The sequence below is a fragment of the Durio zibethinus genome, chromosome 8, assembly GCF_047325235.1.
Source record: "Durio zibethinus cultivar Kanyao isolate XHJ-2024 chromosome 8, ASM4732523v1, whole genome shotgun sequence".
NCBI lineage: Eukaryota > Viridiplantae > Streptophyta > Magnoliopsida > Malvales > Malvaceae > Durio > Durio zibethinus.
Genome location: NC_143169.1, coordinates 22,763,114 through 22,787,834, shown reverse-complemented (window position 1 = coordinate 22,787,834; position 24,721 = coordinate 22,763,114). Strand labels below are relative to the sequence as shown.

The 24,721-nt window shown below is 32.8% G+C and overlaps 3 protein-coding genes and 1 pseudogene across 18 annotated transcripts; 2 read left to right on the top strand and 2 right to left on the bottom strand.

The window, feature by feature from the left end:
• Positions 1–1,855: 1,855 nt before the first annotated feature.
• LOC111278584 (trimethyltridecatetraene synthase-like) lies at positions 1,856–4,988 on the top strand. The gene is made up of 2 exons (XM_022865187.2): positions 1,856–2,814; positions 4,114–4,988. The coding sequence occupies exons 1-2, from the start codon at positions 1,909–1,911 to the stop codon at positions 4,741–4,743; spliced, it is 1,536 nt and encodes a 511-aa protein (XP_022720922.1). The 5' UTR covers positions 1,856–1,908; the 3' UTR covers positions 4,744–4,988.
• A 195-nt stretch (positions 4,989–5,183) lies between these two features.
• On the top strand, positions 5,184–7,676 carry LOC111278583 (multiple organellar RNA editing factor 7, mitochondrial-like; annotated as a pseudogene). Its single transcript, XR_016344068.1, has 4 exons — positions 5,184–5,694; positions 5,784–5,881; positions 5,978–6,043; positions 6,972–7,676. The product of XR_016344068.1 is annotated as a multiple organellar RNA editing factor 7, mitochondrial-like (transcript).
• A 2,018-nt stretch (positions 7,677–9,694) lies between these two features.
• LOC111278582 (putative receptor-like protein kinase At1g72540) lies at positions 9,695–12,553 on the bottom strand. Its single transcript, XM_022865186.2, has 5 exons — positions 11,640–12,553; positions 11,414–11,549; positions 11,181–11,317; positions 10,458–10,581; positions 9,695–10,370 (listed from the first exon to the last, which is right to left on the bottom strand). Exons 1-5 carry the CDS (start codon positions 12,018–12,020, stop codon positions 9,778–9,780), a joined length of 1,371 nt encoding a protein of 456 aa, XP_022720921.1. The 5' UTR covers positions 12,021–12,553; the 3' UTR covers positions 9,695–9,777.
• A 4,010-nt stretch (positions 12,554–16,563) lies between these two features.
• On the bottom strand, positions 16,564–24,160 carry LOC111279017 (exportin-T-like). 15 transcript variants are annotated; one of them, XM_089764753.1, is made up of 16 exons: positions 22,363–24,160; positions 22,102–22,263; positions 21,881–21,970; positions 21,612–21,701; positions 21,378–21,482; positions 20,843–20,902; positions 20,552–20,614; positions 20,368–20,463; positions 19,664–19,828; positions 19,118–19,291; positions 18,940–19,005; positions 18,755–18,853; positions 17,879–18,025; positions 17,075–17,250; positions 16,940–16,988; positions 16,564–16,837 (listed from the first exon to the last, which is right to left on the bottom strand). In XM_089764753.1, the coding sequence occupies exons 1-14, from the start codon at positions 23,821–23,823 to the stop codon at positions 17,161–17,163; spliced, it is 2,868 nt and encodes a 955-aa protein (XP_089620879.1). In that variant the 5' UTR covers positions 23,824–24,160; the 3' UTR covers positions 16,564–16,837; positions 16,940–16,988; positions 17,075–17,160. The 15 variants fall into 15 exon arrangements, with proteins under 15 accessions (XP_089620879.1, XP_089620882.1, XP_089620885.1 ...); XM_089764756.1 differs by having other exon boundaries at positions 22,102–23,777; positions 23,975–24,160; XM_089764759.1 differs by having other exon boundaries at positions 17,879–17,992; positions 22,102–23,777; positions 23,975–24,160.
• Between the last annotated feature and the right edge of the window lie 561 nt (positions 24,161–24,721).

Sequence of the window (24,721 nt, the reverse complement as noted above, 5' to 3'; positions counted from 1 at the left end):
AAGTTTCTCTCACACCCCCATTTTCCTTACTTCTTAACCCTATCTCAAGCATATACTAACATGAGTACCGTAACATGTCACAACTTCGACTCTCTTGATCGTGTTCTTTAGCTGTAGATTACAACTGTCCTTCCCTTTTATCTTACCTCCTTCTTCTTAGCTAAAACACTTAAAAACACCTTCAACACAAATAAAAAAATCTAATAAATTTCTTCTTCTATAAAAAAATTAAAAAAAAAAAAAAACCTTATAGTTCAACGCAGTATCACGAAATCTTACATCGATAAAAAGATAAAAATAATTTTGAGTTTATAAATCAAGAGTTTTTTATCCAATAAACATGTCTTTCTGATCGAAAGTGTGAACCTAAGACAATAGCACCTAATTTGATGATAGAGACACGCCGGACAAGGGCCCAAGTTTACATAATAGCTTTCAACCTCCCATGAAAAGCATAGTCAGGGAAGTTGGTTTTCATACAAGTGAATGAAATATGCCAACAACCATACACACATTTCACACTTACACATTTCGATTCATATTTGTCATAAAATATATGGATACAGGCTCAAAGCTAGGGGGTGACAAGGGCCTTGGCCTCTTTTGAAAATCGTAAACCCCAACACCCCCCCCCCCCCCCCGAAAAAAAAATGGCCCCCTTTCTAAAATTTGTGGATTGATAATTAAAACCTCCTTATTGACTTAATTCTTTATAATTTTTAAGGCATGATCACATATGATCTGTAATTTCACAAAAACTGGTTCCCAATCAATCAATGAAATTGATAACCAATTAACATTAATTATTGTGTCAACTAGTTAAAGCAAGTTAAATCATTAAATTTTATATAAAATTAACCTTGCATTGAACTTTTCTTTAAAGTTATTAATCCTAGAGCTTTTTTCGGTTAGTAGTTAGACTTTTTATTGATACGTAGCAAAAAGAAAACTATATCATAAAAAAGACGAGTTAATCAAAATAATTATTTTCCTAATCGACTTAGATGAAGTTTCCCTGTAATTGTTTAAAGTCATGAAACACATTTGTCTATGCTTTTCTAAAAAGTTTTGAAGGAGCCATCGGCTGCATTGACTCAGGTCAACTTCAAGTGCCCTTTAATGCCTTTGCCCTTTTCCCTTCCACTCAACTCATCATGAAAAATGAAATCTCTTTAAAACTTCCACGAAATTGAGGAGAAAGCCAGCAGCAGCTGCAACAGGGCAGGGTTTTCCTTTCCACAAAGTGGAAGTCATAGTCAATAGTCAAGGTATGCACTACCCACTTCTATGAAAACCAACTTTTTTTACTATGCTTTTTAAGGGAGATTAAAAGTTATTAAGGATGGATGATACTGAGATTATATATTATAATGACAAGATTAAATATTATAATGATAAAATTAAAGTTAATAATATAGATGTATGTCATGCATAACAATGAAGGTAAAATTAGATATAACGGTGAATTACTGGATCCTTTCTCTTTCCAGTTGAAGATTGAAGGGACAATGAGATTTTTTTTTTATCCTCAACTGCACCGTTGAAATACTATGCAAATAAAAGAATTTAATCAAATTAATTAAACTCGTAACTCTCTCAAAATTTCATCATATTCTAAATTCTTTAAATTATACCATAAATAAAAGCCACAGTTAATTATTGAGGGTTTTGTTTAATTGATTTTTTGTTTTTATTTTATTTTTTAATGAAAAATAAATAATAAAATAATAAATTCAAGCGACAAACGCACTCTATGGGACCCATTCTACTGTTCCCACTACCATGCAACAAGTATTGTTGTCCATATGTAGACTTTGATCCTTTGCTTTTTGGCCTATAAATGCAGGTTCATCTTTTCCACCCTTAACAACCAAGTACATTATTACATCATTACCGTCAGCAAAACAAATGGAAATTCCATCTTGGGCTGCTTACTTAACGGCATGGCTTGTCACTCTAGCCCTCCTCCTCCTCTCTCTCTGTCTTCGCCACCGTCGAAAACTCAACTTGCCGCCCGGCCCAAAACCCTGGCCTATAATCGGCAACCTCAACCTCATCCACTCACTTCCCCACCAGTCGATCCATGATCTCTCCCAAAAATATGGGCCCCTCATGCATCTCAAATTCGGGTCATTCCCCGTTGTCGTGGCCTCATCCGTTGAAATGGCCAAAGCCTTCCTTAAAACCCATGATGTTATCTTCGCTGGTCGGCCGAAAATTGCCGCGGGCAAATACACTACTTATAATTACTCCGATATTACATGGTCGCCCTACGGTCCATACTGGCGTCAAGCACGAAAGATGTGCCTGACGGAACTTTTTAGTGCAAAACGCCTGGAGTCATACGAGTATATCCGAAGGGAAGAAATGAATTTGTTGCTGAAAGGGTTGTACGAAGCATTCGGTACCCCAATTGTTTTGAAAGATCATCTTTCGAGTTTGAGTCTTAACGTGATCAGTAGGATGGTGTTAGGGAAAAAATACACGGAGGGGACTGGTGAAAATGAGATTGTGACACCAAAAGAGTTCAAGGAGATGCTGGATGAGTTGTTCCTGCTTAACGGGGTGCTCGATATCGGGGACTCCATTCCCTGGCTGGGGTTCCTGGATTTGCAAGGCTATATTAAGAGAATGAAGGCCTTGAGCAAGAAGTTCGATAGATTCTTGGAGCACGTTTTGGATGAACATAACGCTAGGAGAAAAGAGGTCAACGATTATGTTGCTAAGGATATGGTGGATGTGCTTTTGCAGCTTGCTGATGATCCCAACCTTGAAATCAAACTTGAAAGGCGTGGAGTTAAGGCATTTAGTCAGGTAATAGTTAATTACTTACCACTCTCTTTCTCTGACTACAAAGATATAAAATCTTATAATTGAAGTAAGTAATATTTTACTCATATTTAAAATTATTTTATTTGATTAATAATTAATAATTTTTATGATTTAAAAATGTTTGGTGTTATTAAAAATAAAATATTATTTTTTAAAAAAATTTAAAATAATCATGCATAATTTAATATTTATATAAGTTAATGATTTTAATTTTATTTAAAGATAATAATTTAAAAATATTAGTAATATTTTATTTATTTTATAACAAAATATAATTAAATCATTAGATTAACAAATATAGTTATTAATAAGTAAACTAATTTCTATAATGTAAATTATGTAAAAAAGTATTTGAATTAAAAAATAAAATTAATCTATTAAAATTATAATTAAAAAAATTTATATTATACATATAAAACATTAAAAAATATACAAATATACAAATTATTTTAAGCTTATTACAATAAATATAAATTTAAAATATATAAAAATTTATTATATAAGATAACTATAATTTTGATAGGAAATAAATTTTTAGTTCACGTAATAAATGAGAAACATTTATTGTTGTTAATTTTTTTATATCACTTTGATAATAAAAATTTTTAATATTTTGAATGAAAATTATATTATTTTCCAACATAATGATTAAATCATTTTAAATATTTTAAGATTACTATCATATAAAATTATTAAATATTTATTAAACATGATAATTTAATCTAAATTATTATAATTTTGAAAATAACCATCTCATATCAAATATGGCATAAAAATAATGATTCGGTGGATATGAACAAAATAAACCAATTACATACGTTCCTGGATCGTTCTGTTCACTTTCTTGGCTGGATTCACATGACTGGTGGCTTGTTCAGTCTTGGTCTACATCAAGTCATCAGCTTGATCATTTAAATTTTATGTCTACCGTAATGTTTGAGGGCGTCCATGCAATAATAGTATTTGAGTTTAACTTAATAAGTGCTTTGAATATAAATTATTCGGATAAAAAAAAAGGAATAAGTTTAAGTATTTTAATATTAGATTCAAAAAGCTTAATCATTATTTTAAATATATTTTAATATATTTAATATATAATAAATATAATATTTAATAATATTTATAATTTTATTAAATTTAATTAAATCAAATTTAAATTATTCAAATAAATTACGAATTCAATTCAAATTTAAAAGTGAAATTTGATCAATTTCAAATTAAATTTTAAATTTCGAATTTTTAAAATTTTAGAACATTAGCAAATGTTTGATGATGTTACAGGACCTGATAGCCGGTGGAACCGAGAGTTCGGCAGTGACTGTAGAATGGGCAATTTCTGAGCTTCTTAAAAAGCCGGAAAATTTCGCCAAGGCCACGGAAGAACTAGACAGGGTAATTGGCAGGGAAAGATGGGTAGAAGAGAAGGACATTGTGAACCTACCTTACGTCAACTCAATTGCTAAAGAGACGATGCGTTTGCACCCTGTGGCCCCAATGCTGGTGCCCCGCCTTACTCGGGAAGACTGTCAGTTAGATGGTTATGACATCCCCAAAGGCACCAGAGCTCTTGTAAACGTTTGGACAATCGGGAGAGACCCTACTATTTGGGAAAACCCCAATGAGTTTTGCCCCGACAGATTCATTGGAAAGGCTATTGATGTCAAAGGTCATGATTTTGAGCTGTTGCCATTTGGGGCTGGAAGGAGGATGTGCCCTGGATATCCTCTCGGGATTAAGGTCATTCAAGCAAGTTTGGCTAATCTTTTACATGGGTTCACTTGGAAATTGCCTGGTAACATGACGAAAGAAGATCTCAACATGGAGGAAATCTTCGGGCTCTCCACCCCTAGAAAGTACCCACTTGAGGTTGTGGCAGAGCCTAGGCTCCCACTTCATATGTACGCTCAGTGATAGAGTCTCTTTAGAACAACTGAGACTATAAGGTAGTACGAGAAAAAATAATAATAATGGTAACTGGCGTTGGTCTTGTAAAATAAATCAGCTTCTTCTTTTTTTTTTTTTTTTAATAATGGCAGGCGTGTATTTAATGCAAGTTGACTTAGCCTCTCCAAATCCAGTTGTCTTTTTTATTACATTTTTACCTTAGTAATTACAGATAAATTATCAATAATATTCAGCTACGTTTACTTTTAAAATTTTCAAAAAATAATTTTTATATTTTATTATATTTGTTTGACATCATAATCAAAATCAAGGGTGTTTTGTTTTATATGTTGCTCCAAGCTTGGCAAAACATTTTAGACCAATAAATTTTGGGATCGGGTCTAAACTTAGATTTTAAAGCTTGACCCAATTTATTATTTTAATAATTGATAAAAAAATTTTGTGATCATTAAATTTTAAATTTATGGATGTTATTTAAAATTATTATGTAAATATAAATTAATTAAATTTAATTTTGAATTTAATTTTTAATAATATTATTAATACAATTTTATAATATGTATTTAAATGAATTTAGAAATGTGAGATGAGAACTATAACATTTTTATTTTGATTGAATTTATAAGATGAGAAATAAAAAGAAAGGAAAATAGAAAATCATTAGCAATTAACAAAAATCCCCCAAACGTAGAAAAATGTTGTCAAGCGTCGTTCAAAAGCTAACCCGTCGCCGTTTCTCAGCCTATCCGTCTAATATCATCACAATTTACTTCTCCGGCGACTCGGGATCTAATAACTCAGTGCTTCTTGCAAGGACCGAGTTGACTCGGACCCCAGTTCGGTGGAGGGATGTGACTATGAACACTGGTTCGTGGTAATGGAGGCTCTCAAGGGATATCCACTTGGAGATGAGATCGTCAACATTTACATTAAGACCTTAGCAATGGCTTTGGGAAGGTAAAAATCCATGCTTTTTCCTTTTTTTTTCTTTTTGCAGTCCAAAAATGGGGTTTTTTTTTTGTTTAAATTTTGGTATTAACACGCAGTGATGAGGAAGCCAAGAAATCTATATACTCTGTTTCCACCAAGTACTACTATGCATTTGGTTGCAAAGTCCCGGAGGCTTTGACTCTTAAAATTAAATGTAAGCTTTTTCAATTTTATTCATGTGTTTTCCTTTCAAAATTCATTCTTTTTTCAAGATTGTAAAGTTGCACAGAATTGTGTTCGTTGCTTGCAGCTTTGCCTAATGTGAAATGGGTTTTACCAGATTCTTATTTAGGCCATGGTGATAATGGCTATGGGGGTAAGGTTTTTGCTTTTCATTGTCTTACTCACTTCTCATTATGCAAATTATTCTGTTATTAAGATATTGAATTACATGCAATTTATCAAGATAGTAGATTTCTTTTTTTTTCGATATACTTCTGCTTGACTGCTGGCTAACAGACTAATAATTTCACTTTGTTTCTTCTGAGGATGATTGAAAATAGTTTGAAAGATAAATGGAAAGGCATCAGAGAGAATGCATTTAAGCATTTCTGATGATGCATCCTTAGTTGACTACTTGTGAACTCCTTTCATGGATTACTCCATTTGGCCTTTGTCCTCTAACAGCAATGAAATTGCTCAGTTCTGTTCTTCATATCAATAGAACTTATTGGTGCTGCTCGTGTTCATTAAACAAGAATTTGAAATACTCGAGACATCGAAGTGAGGTAGCTCATGTTCAGGAAGTCAATCATTGATGCTTATGTTATGCCTTTATGTAGCAAAATGAAGCTCCTATTTTGTTGTAATCCACTAATCCTCACCCTTCTTAGGTGTTAAGCTCTATTGCCCAGCAATCAATATCAGTAACTCACTATGGTGTTGGGAGAAGAATTTGTCTTCCATTGCACTTGGTAGATCTGAATGGCATTGAATTCACTCATCTTGTGAACCTTGATAGATTGAAACCTATTATACACGAGCTATTCTGTCTCCCTTTATAACAATTGCAGCAAATTCTCTCTGCAGTTGGATAGTTTTCTTATTTAGTACTATGAGTTTTCATTTGTTCTGTTAATATGCCTGCGGTTTTTCCTTCCATTTCATTTAAATATCATTCACAAACAATTCTTTCTGCCCTCATAAGAAGTGAGTGTCAAGCAACAATGTGGTCATTTCTACAATGTCTTAAGCACATATGAATTTTTCATTTTTTGTGTTAACATGCGTATGGTTTTTTACAGGAGAACCATTCCCTGATGGGAAGGTTGTTCCGTATGATGACAAGTATCATTCTGACTGGATCCAAGTTCAAAATTAGGATGGAAGTAAAGGAACAACTTATCCAGAAAAAGCAAGGGAAAAACTAAAGAAAAAGTAGTGTTATTGAAGGCATGCTGCTGCGCTTTAGCTTCCAACTTATTTGAGTTTTAGAAGCTTACTCAATATTTTAGGAGAATTAAAGGAAAAGAATCAAATGCACCTGATCAGATGTTACATAGAATATCTTGTCAGTGGATCCTCAGATCTTTATTTCACTTATGGCTGTATAGATTATTGCTTTTGGGTGAAACTGATGATCAAAATGAATCTTTGAACCGCAGGTCAAAGCCTTGTAGAATGGGCTTGTAATGTGGGCTTGATACTGCATCTAAAAGGACCAGAGGCTCCAATCACCAGTGATTGGCCTAATACTGGTGTACTGAAAGGGAGGGAAAAATGACCAGGCAAGTCTTGGTTTGTGCAGCAAATGTTCAAGATTAAACCCTTTAAGGTATCGTTGATTAGTATTTTTCTTTTCAAGATAGGAAGGTGAGAGAAAGAGATTAATTTTCTAGCTATATCTAGAGTTTTTCTTTTTACTTCATGCTGGCTGTAACTTGAATTACAATTTGATTGGATGATTGATTTTTTTTATTCCTGTTATTGAGCTCTTTTTCTGTTTTTGATGGGATTGAGTCTTCTTCTTCTAAAAGAGACATTCTCAATACTTGCTCCCTCTGTACATCTGATGATTCAATAATAGAATTTAGGTACCAAAAATTGAAATGAAAAATGTAAGCCTAGCCAAGAATCTGCATGAGTCAAATAGAATCTCATAAGACAATTTAAGCTGTTCATGGTTATTTTCTTGGGACAAGGTTAATGTTAACTAGTTTCCTGAAGTTCCAGTATGCAGAGCCACAAGCATTAGTATGCTGGCAAGCCTGTTTTAATATGGAGATTCATATGCCTTGGGTTTAGCAAAAAGTTCATATTTCCTTTTTGCGACTCATTTAAGAATGAGTTTAGGACATTGATGGATGAAGTTCTTTCTGAAAATCTACTTGGTAATCTGTCTATAAATTAACTGCTTCAATGCCCATCTAGTACTTGTCTGGTGAATCAGAGCATTCACCTGTTCGTTATCTAATTAGAAAATTGAGAAAAAAAAAATTTTTCAACTATATTGAGGATAAATTATGTTTAATATTCAAAAACAAGAAAATACCTTCTGAAATACGGTTATATGAATGTCAGCAACCTTGGAATTGCGCCTGCTTTATAGAAGTTTGTAAGAAAATTTTGACATGTGACACATACAAGGCTTTGACTTTTGATAACAGTTTTAGTTTTAAACTGTTTTGAACAACGAATCATAATTTTTTCCACCTATATGCATATTACTGCAATTATTGAAGCCTCCAGCATAAATTTTGCAGTCTGAATGGCTGGTGTTGTGGTTTGTGAGTTGAAAGTGAGCAAATGGTTTTTACCAATTCAACAACATTAACAGTTTTTACCAATTCAACACCATTAACAAATTTATTTAGCATTCAATGAGTTGAGGGATTTCTATTTCATTGCACGTTTTGAACATTGATGCATTGATTTCACACATATAAGATTTATCAATCAAAGCCTCTTTTATGCAAGTTGGTGCAACATGAACATTACTTAAACATCTATTGGTTGAATCTATATATATATATATAGATTTTATCTGGTTGGCCTTCTTATTGATTTCACACTAATGATGGATAACAACCGGCGAGTTATGCTGCTAATGCTTGTTCCTTGCCTCATTTTTCTACTTGAATCCAGGAAATTCTCGTATAATTTCTTATTTTACTAGGAATTATTAACAATGAAAAGTTATTTTTATTAAGCGGCAAGAGATTTTTAGGTTTTACTAAGTACATTTTCTTTTCAGACCGGTTTAAATAGACTTATCTATATCGTGTTTAGCTCTTTTTTTTTCCTAATGGATTTGAGCCCAAGCAACAAAGAAAAGAGCATACTCTTTTTGCCTTTTGAGCCGACCATCCATCAGTACCAATGAATCTGGCTGGCTTCTGAACCAGAGATGGAACGTTCAAAACGGGGAAAGGCTAAAAACATGTGCGCTGAATCTGGCTAGAGGGTGAGGATGGGGTTGGTGGGAGTGGTGGAATTGCAAAGTCTTGTGCGGTAGTCTAGCACGAAAGAATTTGTAACTCAACTTTTGAAACTCTGCATCAGACTCGTGGAAGTGGTCACCACCTTTCGGTTTGCTAACAAGACTTTGAACATGCCATAAGCTAGATTTGTCAGTTAATCTGATTATGGAATATTGACCATTTAACGTACAATCCAGAAGAGTTTTAGGTAAGTTTGCACTGATTACTAAGATCACTAAAAAAAATGAATTGCAGTCAATTGCTTTCAAGAAGTTTCAGGGAAAGTCAGAATTGGTTTTAGAAAAAAAAGCATAGAAACCCTGTGAAGTTATTGTGAAAAATTTTAGAACATTGTACATTAACATGCATGAATAGTAAATAATCTGTCGTCAAGCCTTTATCTTTGGCCCACAGCATAGGCTGATCGATGTTTCTGGCAAAGGGGATGAGAACAAACCGAAGGCATGTGTTTTCAAAGCAGAAACAGCCATGCCTTTCTTTCATAGGATAAGCTATGGAAACACTGGAAAAATTGGATCAGGACCCTATGGCAAAACACAATAAGTCCAACAACAAACAAAATGGAAACCTCAATGTGCAGTCTGATTACAAGTATGCTTGTTTGCCTTAATTATCTTTGGTGCTTGGGAGAGTACAAACTAGATCCCAGCGTTTTATACAAATCAGTGTCCGAATAGACAGCCCGAGACCTTGATGGCTTAACCTGACGTCTACGCCTTCGACCTTTTTGGCGCGGTACTCGGCTTTTCTCCATCTTTTCTTCCTTCTCTCCACCGTTTTTTTCAATTTTTATCTCGTCACATTGCTTTTCCTCTTTTTCTTCAATCTTCTGCACGATAGGCTCGTTATAGGCTTGAGTTGGAACTATGTATACAAAGGGTCCAGTTGGGATGTCAGTTAAGTCAAAGAGAGGCTCTAAGGCCTTGACCACATTGCTCATAGTTGGTCTAGATTTGGGGTGGCTGCTCAGACACTGATAAGCTAATGCAGCAGCCTTCCTAGCCCCCTCAGTTGAATACTGTCCTTCAAGTCTTGGGTCCATTATTCCATCAAGTTTGTAAGGATCCTTCAAAAGAGGCCGTGCCCATTGCACAAGGTTCTTCTCTCGACCAGGTCGGCTCTTGTCCACAGATCGCCTGCCTGTCAGCAGCTCTAAAAGTACTACTCCGAAGCTGAACACATCGCTCATAGTCGTCAAATGCCCTGGAAAATCATAAATCGCATTAATCCATGTCAAATATTATTAAATTAAAAATGATAACAGCAAAACTGAGATAAGAATTCTAGTACCAGTCGTTATGTATTCAGGAGCCGCGTAGCCTTCCGTGCCCATGACGCAAGTAGTAACATGAGTTTCTTCTCCCTCTGGACCGTCTGTCGCCAACCCAAAATCAGAGACCTTTGCGTTGTAAGCCTGACAATATAAAATAAACATAATTGATAATTCCTTTCAGTTTCTCTTCCGCCTTTACTGATGTAAGAAAATATCATGGACGCGATCAGTATGGACTGTTGGTAAAATATCAGATTTTAAGATATATTTGGTATATAAAATTATAATAAAATAAAATGATATTATGAATAAAATTTAAATTAAATAATATTATTTTATTTTATATTTGATATATGTAATGATTAAAATAAAAAAAAATTTTAATTAAAATTATTTTTTTAAAAATTTATATAATTAAAATTATTGATATAATTTTTAAAAATATAATAAAAAATATAAATTTAATTATATACATTAAAAATAATTTTTTTCACTTTAAAAAAATTAAATCATCTTATATTAAAATAATGATAATCTTTTTTATAATCATATCATTTTTTTTAAATACAAATAAAATATAATACAGACTAATTATTATTCTATCTTATTTACCATCTTATGTGAAAAATATTATCTTAATTTCTATAGTCAAGATTTAAATACGACAATTACAAATAAAAAGAATAGTGATGGACAGTTAATATTCCTTTTTTAATATTATTAAGCGAGTGATATTTTACCAAGTCTAATAAGATGTTTGAAGTTTTGAAATCCCTGTATATGACTGGCTTCTCTTCTTCATGAAGGAAAGCTAGGCCTTTTGATGTTCCAACCGCAATTTTCAACCTTGTTAGCCAAGGCAATGGTGGACCATATCCTGCATTAAAGGCAAGAATTATATAATTTTTAGTCATGAGTTGAAGATTAAGATTATTCCCAAATGTTCAAATTGAAAGGGAAGAGCAAAACGAACTTTTAAACAGTTGGTCTTCTAAGTTGCCACGGGCCATGTATTCATACACCAGCAGCCTGTGCTCCTCCTCGTAGCAATATCCTACTAAGTTCACCAGGTGGGGGTGCTTTAATTGCCCCAGGAAAATAACTTCAGCCTATGGAAAATCAGAATTACCGATCATTTTACTATCTTCAACTCAACTTTATCAGGAACAGGATTGAAATGATAACATATAAATGCTTACCAGCCATTCCCTGTGCCCCTGAGTGCCATCCAAATCAAGGACCTTAACAGCAACAGCTTGAGCCTTCAGGTCAGGCCTGAGTTTGTCATCAATGAACCCCTTGTATACAGGTCCGAACCCACCCTCACCAAGATAATTACTCATGGAAAACTTGTGCGTTATCACTTCTAGCTCCTTGAGGGTAAAAATATGAACGCTTATAAGAGAATTTGACAGATCGCTTAGTGACAGTGGAGAACCATGGTGGCTAATATCAGAGAGTGATAGCCTTCGGCTAGGACTTTGTTTGGAAGCATGAACTTTAGGCCCTGAGGATGGATCCTTGGGTTTGAAGCAGTTGGGGAGGATATTTTTACATGACAAATACTTTTTGAGGGCCATATTTTATTGAACCTTTTGCGTTAGGCTCACAGTTTAAGCTCAAAGGTGGGTTTAAATAAGGCTGCCAACAATCAAGTCAATTGCCGTAAGAATACTGTATTCTTAGTTCTAGTATAACCAAAAATAAGTAAGGCCGAGCCGCGAGCAGGAAAGGAAACAGGAAGTAGAATGAAATCTGATTGGATTAAAAGACTTAAAAAGAAACATCTATGACCTGACTATAACCAATCACCTTCTTTTCCTTCTCTCCCAATTCTTGTTTATAGAAAAATTTTATAGCTCATGGATAGTGAAATTGCATTTAAATAATGAATTTTTTAAACTAAGACTGGCCATAACGTTAATTGACTTTGGGACAGCCTCAAGACTTGCTAACAGGTTTATCGGCAGAAAAAACCTCCGGATGGTTCATCTTAATTAAAAAAAAAAAAAGAAAGGTAATTGGCTCTGTTTTTTCATTCAAATGCATAAATTTGAGCTTCTATGCAGTTTCATAGCTGTTTTCTTGGGGACTGTCTGAACCGGCTGATGATGAGAGAACACTTCTCGTAGTCGTTCGTATTATAAAATCTAGTACTATGTCTATGTGGCTGTTGGCTCTTATCTCCACTTTCATGTCTTTGAATTGTCATGTGTGGGATGAACAGGAAAAGAAAGGTGCCTTTTTCTAATAAGCCAAAAAAATCCATTCTCAAGCGGTCGTAAAGTTTGATGGTAGAGTGTTTGGCTCTTAAAATTTTCGCAACAAAAATATCCATTCCTTCACAACTGTTACGAGGTTACTGACAAGCTAGAAATATGCAAGCAGATTACCAGTTACCTAATTGACCTGGTTTATTTCATTTGCCTCATCTTACCATTGTTTTCATGCTTACAACCAAACCAAAGTTATATATATATATATTCTTGATCCCTGCTAAAATATTATTAGAGAATTGAAATTGAAAAACAAACTGAAAAGAAAATATCAAAACTTTAGGTTTTTTCAGAGTTTTGAATACTAGTAACAAGCATATCAACATTATTGGTTATATTAATTGATATATCAAAATCATGGTAGACTTTCGTTCCCTGCAATTCAAAAATTATCAGACGATACTAATTTTTTAAGCAAACATGATAGTATAAGTAAGGTAATTTCTAAATCTAGACACATACATATGTGTTTTGATCAATTACTTAAACACTCAAAATTTTGTATGAAACTGTCAACAATCGTCTTGTAATATTGATTGTAAAACCCTCAAAATCCAACACATGCTCGAAGTAAATAACTACAAGCGTTTTCTAAACCAAGGTTGATGAGATTATTAGCTGGCTATAAATATTGAATTAACAAGAGAATCGGTTACCTTCACAAGAGGTTATTACACAATAGCAATCCATAACGAGGGCATAAACTAAGGCATTGTAACAGGTGCTTAAGATTCAATCGTTTTTGTGACACAAACATCGAGCATGTAACTCAATTTTTATGAAATTATATTTTTTTTTATAATAACTTATTTTAGTAGTAACTTTTTCTTCTATAAATGAATGGTCTTTTAATAATTTCATGAGTTTTTTATGCAAAAAATCTGTCACTACAATAATTGTATAACATATTACTTATGTCAATACAAATCATGAAGAACATTAACGACAAATCCCTCGCTTTCAAGAGCTGAGACTGCATTTATTGGCTATAATTAAGCCGATCAACTTCAAAAATTCTGGCTATAACACAATGGTCAGGTCCCCACCCCCCCTTCAATTTCTGCTTTCTCCATTTTTTGATTTGCAAATTGCTGATAATTCTTCTAGATTTTTAATTGGTCAGGTTATAGATGATTTTTTTTAAAGTCCCCACCATTCAACAAGTCATCGATGTACGGCTAATATATTTCAATTCATGAATGACTTGACAATACAAAATCTAGATGGTCATCACCAACAGTTTCCTCTGTATTGAGGGGAAGTCTTACAACTCTTTGTTTTTTTTTTTTTTTTTTTGGGTAATTTTTGGTTAAATGAATTGGCACAACTATATGTATATAAATTCAATCCAATTACTTTTCCACAAGGGAAGACGATAACACTAAGGATGAAATGACCATTGACTGCTCATTTGGGTCTCTTTAGCAACACAAGTACATTTACTTTTTATCTAATCCTACTTTTCATACCTTTTCATCAAAATCTTAAATGGTAAGTATGGTTCCATATACAATTTTTAGATTCTCATAAATTTATATTTTTTACGAATCTTTAAAATTTTCTTTTAAATTAAAAAAAAAAGTCTGGTCCGAGACAGATATTTATTATTAAATTAATATTCAAATTCGGTACTTTTAAAATTAAAATTTAATTGATATTGTTAATTACTTTGACCTAATTTGTTGCACAATGTATAAGTAAATATTGATATTCTTAACAGAATTAAAGTGAAAATTCCAAATTATTAATTCTAATTTCTAACCTAACTTCTAATAATGACTTTGGTATTAACAATAGCCCCAACTTTAAACGTCATCATAGATTTTGAAAGTAGCATCAAAATGACTGCAATCCAACAAAGCAAATTTTCCAATTCTTGATATAATTGTTTGGAGTTTGTACTTTTTTTCTCTGAATTTTCCACAAGATAATCTAGTCTGGTCAATGAATAAATCATTAAACCTTTAATGTTAATAAATTTTTTATAAAACCCTTTTGAATCTTACTCTTCGCAACCAAGTCGTTAATGGTCATTATATTTTACTACATAAATTCTTGGACTACTGATATAATTTGAAGTAATTTTTTCTTTATCTATTACATCTTTTTAAAAATCCAAACTTAAAACTTTCAAATTAAAATAATTTTTAAGTTTTTAAATCATTTTTTTAGTGATAATACAAAGCGTCAAAATATTTATCGATCAACTTATATATATATATGTATAATTTATTAATAAAATATTAAAATTTTTATTTTAATAATTAATATTTAATCCTTGCTAATTTCAAGAAAAAGAAAAACAAATGCATACTTGAGGAATAGAGGAGAGCCAAAATTGAAAAAAAAAAAAAAAAAAGACATTCTATTTTATATGTGGTCCAAAAAAAAAAAAAAGGTAATTAAGCAAGTCGTAAATGGATTCCAACCTGTTCGGTATGATAAGGTCATATTTTTTTAAAAAAATTAGAGATATGATCGAAAACAAGTCAGATATTTTTAAAATGTTGAGGTTAGGTCGGGCGTGTACCCTAGCCTGCCGTGATATATAAATATATATATATATATAAATATAAAATTATTTAATATTTTATAAATAATATAATAAATTAAACTATTAAATTAAATACGAATTATATATTTTTTTTTATATATATTGAATCAAAATTAATTATAAAAAATAATAATTCGATATCAAATTAAAATCAAATAAAATATTTTTAAAATGGAATCAAAATCGAGATGAGCAAAAATCCAAATAGAGATGGATTTTCATCCATCTCCCGTTGTCATCTCAAGGATAGAGTAGTAGACAGAAATTGGAGACAACCAAAAATTTGCAATGAAATTAAAAAATTATTGGTTGACGGAGTATTTATCAATGTCACAACGAGTCATTCACGCTGATGGGCTGTACCAGTCGCCTTGTTTTGCCTAACGCTTTTAAGCCACAAATTCTTGGACTCGGATCAATAAGACAGGCAGCTTTCTAAACGTGTATCATATGCCAGTCGATCAAATTCAATTAATATTTTTGATATTAGAATTCCATTTAATACGGTCAGACTCAGTTATTGTTTTTAATTTTAATATTTTAGTATTTTAAATATATTAATAAGTTTTGTAATGATGCATAAGAACTTTGATCCATTCTCTACCATGAATTTCTTTTAAACTATTCGTATTATAATACTTAGAAAAATAAACATTGAAAAGCAATTGCTGTATCCTGGTCTCATTCCCATTAAAACGATTTTTTTTTATAATTTTTTTTTCCAATATACCAACATTTTTAATTTAAGGACATTTCACACGTGACAAAAGAAGAGGAAAGTAGATTTATCGTAATATTTTAATTTAGGGACATTATTAATAATATTTTATTTTTTATTTTTTTTTTGTTTAATTATTTTTTTCTAAGAAAGTATAGTGAATATTGAATAATATGAAAATAAAGTTAAAATGAATAAATAGCTAAAAACATTAATACATTCATAACCAAACTAAAATGCAATTAATCCAAAGAGAAACAACCGGGACACGATTAATATTATCCTTTTTCATTATAATTTTTTAAATCACAAACTTTATTTTATATGCTATTAAGATTTTTAAATTTCACAATCAAAATTAAAAAATAAATACATGTTCCATTAAAATATATAATATTTAAGTAAAATTTTAACTAAATAATCTATTATTTAATGAATTATTTAAAAATCATTTGACAACCATTTAATTCTATCATGAAATTTAAAAACTTCACCATTAATATTAAATAATAGTCCTTAGTGTTGAAGAATAAGAGATTTAATTCCATCATTTCATAATAGAACTTAATCACTGATTATTGAAAATAAATATTGCATAGTAGCAATGAATAAAAGAAATGGCTTGATGCTTATGGTCATTTTCTTTTTTCTTTTTTCTTTTTTTTTTTTGGGTAATAATCCAGTCACATACACAATTGAAAATGTAAAATGAACCAAGAAAATTGTATTAAAAAATAGAAACTATGAACAGCTCTCACAAAAACTTTAATCTTACTCAGCATGTTGAAGCTGAAGGAATTTAACCAAACTTCATGATTTCAAAGAAAGCTTGCTTCCGAAAATATACAACTGTAGAATCCATAAGAAAATGGAATATATCAGCCACTTATTGCCAACACAAAACAGAGCTATAATCTCAACAACTTAACCAGGACTGGGGTTCAAATATACCTCCTTGTCTGTGGAATAGGGCACACAAATGATATTTACACGAAGAAACCTGCAATATTTAACTTAATATAAGCAAATGTGAGAGAATTTATCTGAAAGAGGAAAACGACACAATTGCAGGATGTTAGGAGGAACCTTGGATGAAAAAAAAGGGGTTCGAAACAAACTGAAAAAGTATTAGAGTATCAAAGACAAATAATCGTTTTCCCATCTTAATGCTGCTATCTGAAAACAAGGCTTCCATTCTGTTGGAGACGCAAGTCTTCAATAAGTTTCTGGTAAAATGATCTCAACGCCTTGATGTCACTACCCTGCAATTCAAAACCATCAAAGCATAGAGAAAACTTAAGAGCAGCAGCAGCAGCAATATTTGTGGAATTTAAGCTTATAATACCAACTAGGTATTCTTTAAGTGCCAACAATTAGGGATAATCAAGCCTAGGGCCAGAAAAGCAAGCTCAAAACACAGCAACCTACGTCTCATGAATGCAAGTTTAGATTTTAATTAGTACAATAAGTGTAACTTTGTCCTAGATGACTTAAGTGGCAAGTGTTTCCATCTTCGAGATCTTGGATTAGAGTTAACATTCAACGTTTACTTTTATGATTTTATAGATCTTAGTAGCCATACCAATATCTAAGGTACAAACCTAGTTGGTAACACAGTTAAGAGAAAAGTAACTGATTAAAGTAATTTTCAGAATGGAAAGGTTATCAGAAACCCGGTTTAGGTCACAGTTTGAGGCTGTTCTAGTGCAGGTTCCAACCTGTTGTCACTGTCAGTTTCATTGTATCATCCAACAATGAATTAAATACAACATAAAATAAAAGATAAGCTGATTAAAAATCAAAGAATATACGTAGGAGCTGTAAGTAGTAATAAACCAGGGAAACAATATGAATGGAAATACAATATAAATAGATTGTAAAGAATAGTACCTTCAACTTTTGACAATACTGCTCTGCCAGATTTCGAGGGCAGTGTGCAGATGGAAATCCTTTCGATACAAGATGAACAAGAAAATCGTCCCCAAACTTCTCATACATCACCTTCTGAGCCAACACAATTTCTCCAAATAAAACAAGCTGAAAACAGAGTAGAAGTAACAAGAGCAAAGACGAAGAAATGAACATCAATCATCAGCATATCCGTACATGTAAAGCAACATTGTCAATCAAGCAAAGCAAATAACAGTCTTCACAGGCAATGTCATATAAGGATTTTTCAGCCCACAGAACAGGAAATACAAGTTTCTTCTATTGTTGGTTCACTGCACACCAAACTCTGACTCGGCTTTCACTATTTCAAGTCACATGCACATTAAAACATTCAATCAAGGGATAAGTTCATGGCTACCTGAGAAAACATGTGGATGCAAAGATGCAATGCACCAGCGTAAAAAGCTTTTTCTGTAATAAAGAAAAACCCTTAGACCATTTTAAACTATCATGCCGGAATCCTTTTCTGAAATATTTATTCAGATCTCCTTGAGATAACAACAATGCACAAAACTTATGCAAAGTAATGAATATCGTCTTACACAGGCAATGAATCCATCTTTTTTAGAAAAGAAGAATCAATATAATTACTATCTTGCTAGTTAAAAAAAACACAACTAAATTGTTATTTCCCTTTCTTTTTCTTTGGGCGTAAGCAATTCTACAAGAATATAATACATAATGCCAGCTTCTGCAGCACATAGACAAAATAAATTAATAAAGGTTATTACTGTAAGTCTAACAACGATATCATGCATGATTATCAACAACTGTAAAACTGAGATAAAATAAATGAATGAAAAAAGTTATTCTTACAGTATTTGCATCACCAAACTCGAAGGATTTGTCAAGCACACTGTGCAAACAACAGTTTGTCGCAAAGGTCTCTATCATAAAACTTTGGAAACCAGGTACCTAAAAATGTTTAGCCCCTTAGAGCCATAAACATAATTAAATCCAAACAACAAAGCTAAGCATGAAATTTAAAAAGGGAAACAAACCTTTTCTTCACCATAAGGCCTGGCACACCAGTCTTTAATTAATCTAATAAATATCTGTACACAAGCCTATCTCATAGAAGGCAAAAACAGAAAGTTAGATCCAATTTCTGAACATACTAGAATTCTAAAATGTCCAATCCTTTAGGTAATTAATAAAACAACAAAGCTATTAACTCACCTTTCTTGTAATAATATCTTTATGATGGCAAGATGTATGTAAAAGCAACTGCATAATTGCAGTCAAGAAGTCCCGGCTTCTGGGGGAAAGGAAAACAGAAGACAGATCATGCGTAGTTATCACATGAAGAAAAGTAAATAATGTCTTTTGAAGTTCTTGTACTTCGCGAATTTCCTACAACAAGAAGAAGTTTCAATGAACACAGAGGAAGAATTGCATTAGTGGCATAAGCTTGCAGATTCTCATAAGAGGTGCTAATGCAGTGTTTCACAGTTGAACTGGAGGAAAAAGACTAATTTACTAATTGAATAGAGAACTTATTAACTAAGTTCGGACAACCAACATAGTTGCTGGGAAATATCATGAGAGAAAATGAGCTGAAATCAAATCATAAGGCAATACAATGAATGCAATAGAAAATACTAGAGATAAAACTCTAAACAAGAATATATCTTAATTTCACTCTACGAAGAGAAGTTAGACTTGAGCCAAGGACCCAACAAATTAATGAAAGTTCATAAATGCCCACGACTAAAGATTATCTACCTCAGTATTGGCTTCAGGTCCTGAAGAATCAACAATACTTTGGATGGCACTCAATACCCTACCAGCAATAGCAGGAAATACTTCTTCCAATATGTCATGGACCAAGGTGCTGAATTTGCATATAAGTTGATTGAGCAATAAGAGGAAACCAACCATTTCTTTTGGCTACAAAAGGACATAATCCAGAATCAAATATATATGCAACTAAAATATATCAATCTAAACTCCTTTTGAAAAGTAACTCCAACTTATATCACATTTCATATTGGTTTAACTAAATAAATAATTAATTAACAACTTGAACTCAGCATCAGGAACAATATTATTTGACAAAAGAAAATCCAGCCATGCAGCTAATAATGCAGATGCCAAACGCCCATTTGAGATTTTGTTTGATTAATAATTAAAAGATAATAACTTGAGGATTGTTCTTTAATTACATGCTTGTTTTTGTTTTGAAAAGAGAAAAGAGAGAAAAGAACATGAGAAATTATCAAATACACTGAAAATGGAGATTTTAGACTCGACAAGCAGGGTAAGAAGGGTGATACATGCCCCTCAGAATATATTTTAAAAAATAAAAAAAATTAAAAATGGAATATGTGTCAATTTCTTAACACCACTTGTGGAACTAAAAATTTACAAAGACAGTATAAATACTAACTCAGAATATTAAAGAAGGCTAAATTTTAACTGTTTTCTACCTCACTTTCTGCAAGTAATTGCTCCAATGCCTTTGGAAGGTAAGGAAACACAGATGCTCCTAAGGTGTCCACCATACGGTGTATGAACGATAAAACCTAAATACCAAAAAGATTAGCATTGAGCAATGTGTTAGAACAAAACCAAATAAGCAAATATGTCCAATATTCAGCATTGAACACTTACCTTCGTCCGCAAAGGCTCTACCTTTGGGAATACAACAAGGATTTGGAGAAGAACATCCAATGTCTGGATCACAAAGAGATTAAGCCAAATTTAATAAATAATAAGAGATAAAAAGAGAAAAAACAATGGCATGGTTTCCTTCTCGCACATCCATATATTTAATTTAAAACAAAGAAACAAAAAGATCCATATGAACTACTGGAGGCGGTGATAATGATGGAACTTTCTCAACCGTGAGCGCAAGAAGAGGTGCAGTTAAAGTACAAATAAAATCATCCATCTTAAAATAACCTGCTTAAACATGTGACCAATTGCAGGGCGACTTGCAGTTACAAGGCGCTCACTGAAACCCTGCATTAGAAATAAACTTATGAAGATAAACTCCATGCAGGATCAAGACTCAAATTAAGTATTAACAATTAAAAGAAAGCTTAAAGCTTTAACAGCATGTGAGACATGTTTCTATGTAGCCCAACAAAGAGGGATTTGAGAAACAAAATCTCAAAGAGAACTAGAGTTTCATATATTTCCTAACAGAAGCATCCCAATTCCCAAACAAATTAAAACAACTAGGAAAATAAGGATCTTTGCATCACAAGTATGAACTATATGCTATAGTAAATGGTTATACCATCATGGATTGGATATAAAATGAAACACAACAATTTTAAGGGAAAACTTTCTAACCCAGTATCATAATATTAGAAGATCTTAGGATGGTAATAAAACAATAGGCAACTGAAGATTTTTTATGAAAGGCAACAATATTTAGGGAAAAACTTTTCACCAAGGAGCATATTAGATGGTCAAAGGATAGAAGAGTAACCTTGCTCAGAGCATTAATTGCCACAATTATTTGCTGGATATTAGCAATTTTTAGTGGAGAATCTTCTGGATTCAACCGTTTTGCATTCATCAGCATTGCCTCAACCTGTGAAATAAACCATATAAGTAAAATGCTGCAGGACATATGTATCAAACATCAATTTGCTCATAAATTGGTCACATGAAACATAGAAGACTCAAAAACAATAAAATATATCAGACTACAAGTTGAAACCTGTTGACAAAGAGGAGTGAGCAATGAAGAGAGATAATCAGATTGCTTTTCCAGCGGCACATCTTCCATTCCAATCAAAAGGCCAATTGCCTGTGAAAACTCTCAGAAAAAGAAAAGCAAAGACAACAAATAAAACTCATCACTTGCAAACAAGGAGGGATATTTATGAACATCCATCCATGTGCACGTTAAGAGAAGAAATACATGTGTAAACATGCCAAAACACGAAAAGTGGGAACTGGGAAGAAATATAAGAATGAGATAAATACCTCAAAAATGTAAGCACCATCTTCAGATCCTGCAGGTTCCTTTGATGTTAAATTCATACTTGTAAATCGAGCAACTATATCTTGCAGGCTCTGACCATCAACAAAAGAATTCAGTAGACAATTTTCGAAAGGAGGTGGCACATAAACATTCACAAACATATACTAGAAGAACAATTAAATATGGTAACCTAAATCGCAATGAGAGACGGATAATATGATACCTGCAAAATTGTCTCTATGAATGGCACAAGCTTTGATTTCAGTAATTTTACAACCCTCATGAACAGATAGCTTGCCCTGCGACTCACATAGATGTTTGGATGGTGTATGCCTCTTTCATCAAGAAAGGCAGCCAAAACCAAAGGAATATATTGTGTATTCTCCTGGACAAATTTCATATACCTTGTTATTGTCTCCAAGTAAATAAGGGCAACTAGCCTATTGGAATGGCAAGGAAACCTTGTTGATAAAAGATTTGTCACCAGTTCACTCAACAGCCCAGTTCCCACCCTCATTGCCTCATCAGTCATGGACTCCCCAAGTGCATACAAAAGGGAAAGGGCAGCTTCTACCTCTTCCACATTCCTGTCTGACGAAGATGCAATAGCACTAGCAAATGAATTTCTGATAAAGATCTGAGTGACTTCAGGTGCTACTCGACCCACATTTCGAAGCAACACAAATAAATCCTTTCTAGATTCCACCATCCTATCTTCTTCTTCCATCCCAATCTTATCCAATATATCAAGATTATTGCGATACATGGGATCATAACGAATCTGTGTACGAATCACTTCCAGGATCAGACTTATGTGAAGCATTTGTTTCTCTTTCAAAGGAGAAAGGGTTTTCATGGTGGCAACATAACCTGAAAGAAATTGAACTATACTAAATGCTGCATCCATCTCGCAATTTTGCATTACATAGAAAACTGTTGGCAAAACTTCATCTAAAAGCTCCATGGAAACCACCTTAGCATCTTCTGAGTTGACCCGCTTGGAACACTCTAAAATCTCCAGTGCATACCCTGTAACTAAGGCTGCTACACTCGAAACCAACTCAGAATCATTATCATCAGATATCAAACCAAAAACTCGAGTCATTTCAAGCCTCTTCAAAAGAGATAATTTTGCATATGCATCCATTCGCTTAGAAACCACTGCGAAAACACATCCAGCAGCAGCAGCACGAAGTTGTTCCGAGATACCATCAACCAAAATCAACTCAAACAGTAGAGGAATAAATGCATCATTCACGATCAACCCAATGTCAATCCAGGAAATATACCTGCTCATACAATCAAAAACAGTAGTACAAATTTCAGGGTCGGAATTCCTATACGTAGACACAATGTCATACCATGCTCTGACAATCTGAGGCACACACTGCTGCCTCATTGCATCCTTAACCCTTCCTGCAACTGCCAACTCTTCAGGTGTCCGCGGATAATCCATACTAACCAACTCATCATCTAATGCATTCAAAAGCCGAGAAAAAATATCTATCACCACAGTCCCTTTACTCAAATGAGGCAGGAAATCAACAAAAACTGATGACCAAATCAAAGGGTACTCAAAGTAAATCAGAGTAACCAAAACCTGAGCAAGCTTATTCTTTATAAATGCAGGACTTTCCCATATAGTGCAGATCTTATCATCGATACTTTCCAAACAAGCCATTGAAAAAACTGACTTTCTAATAAAATTCTTCTCTTCCAAGTTCATGGACCCATATTTTACCCTAAGAACCTCATGTAAAGTTTGTAAACACCAAAATTGAACCTGAACAAGCTTGCAAAAACACAACTTCTCAATACAAAGGCGACATACTGATGGGGTTTCTTTAATTTGCTGACAAAAGTTCACTGCTTGTGATTTTAACTCTGAATCTATGGCACCTGATTCATCAAAGCTAATCAGTATTGCCTTTTCAACATCATCCATACTGATTTTACCTTGTGTTTTTTCTTGTATAGATGAATTCCCAAACCCAATTTGGAACTTTATTTGATTTTATTTCAGGTTTTTGAAGAGATCTTGGAATATATCAGAAAAAGAAAAAAGGGAATTTGAGATATGGGTATTGAGAGCTTACCTTAAAAGTGAAGAAATCAAATAAAAAGTAAAGCTTTTATATGATAAATAATGTAAACTAAAGGTTTAAGGCTAGGGTTTTTCTTTCATTCTGTGCTGAAAGAGAGAAAAGTGAGTCAGAAAGAGAAGAAAACCCTACGGCGTGTTTGGATTGACAGTTTTGATTTATACTTGTTTTTAGTTTCTCAGGGAAAATGTGTGAAAAATAAGTGATTTATTTGGGTTATGGCGGTTTTGTAGGGATGATTAATTGTCTATTTTAACCTTGGTGGTGAACCGACTTTGACCTCGTCTCAATCATCTTTGTCAATTTGCTTGAATCATCTTGCAAAGGTGGAGGGTATTTTGGGATCTGTGCTTTTTTTTGGTCATTATACAAGATCTGTTCAGTCTGCGGAAAGGTGACAGCCCAAAACTCAAAGCCCATGGTTTCAAATAAGATTTTTTTTTGCCAATTTCCAGCATTAGTTTAAGAATTTCAATTTATGGATAATATATATAAATGAATTAAATAGATAATAATGGTTAGATTGAGATTTTTAATCATCTTTGTCAATTTCCTTGAATCATCTTGTAGAAGTGGAGAGTATTTTGGGATCTGTGCTTTTTTTGGTCATTATAGAATATGCGTTCAGTCTGCGGAAAGGTGACACAGCCCAAAACTCAAAGCCCATGCTTTCAAATAAGAGTTTTTTTTGCCAATTTCCAGTAATAGTTTAAGAATTTCAATTTATGGATAATATATATA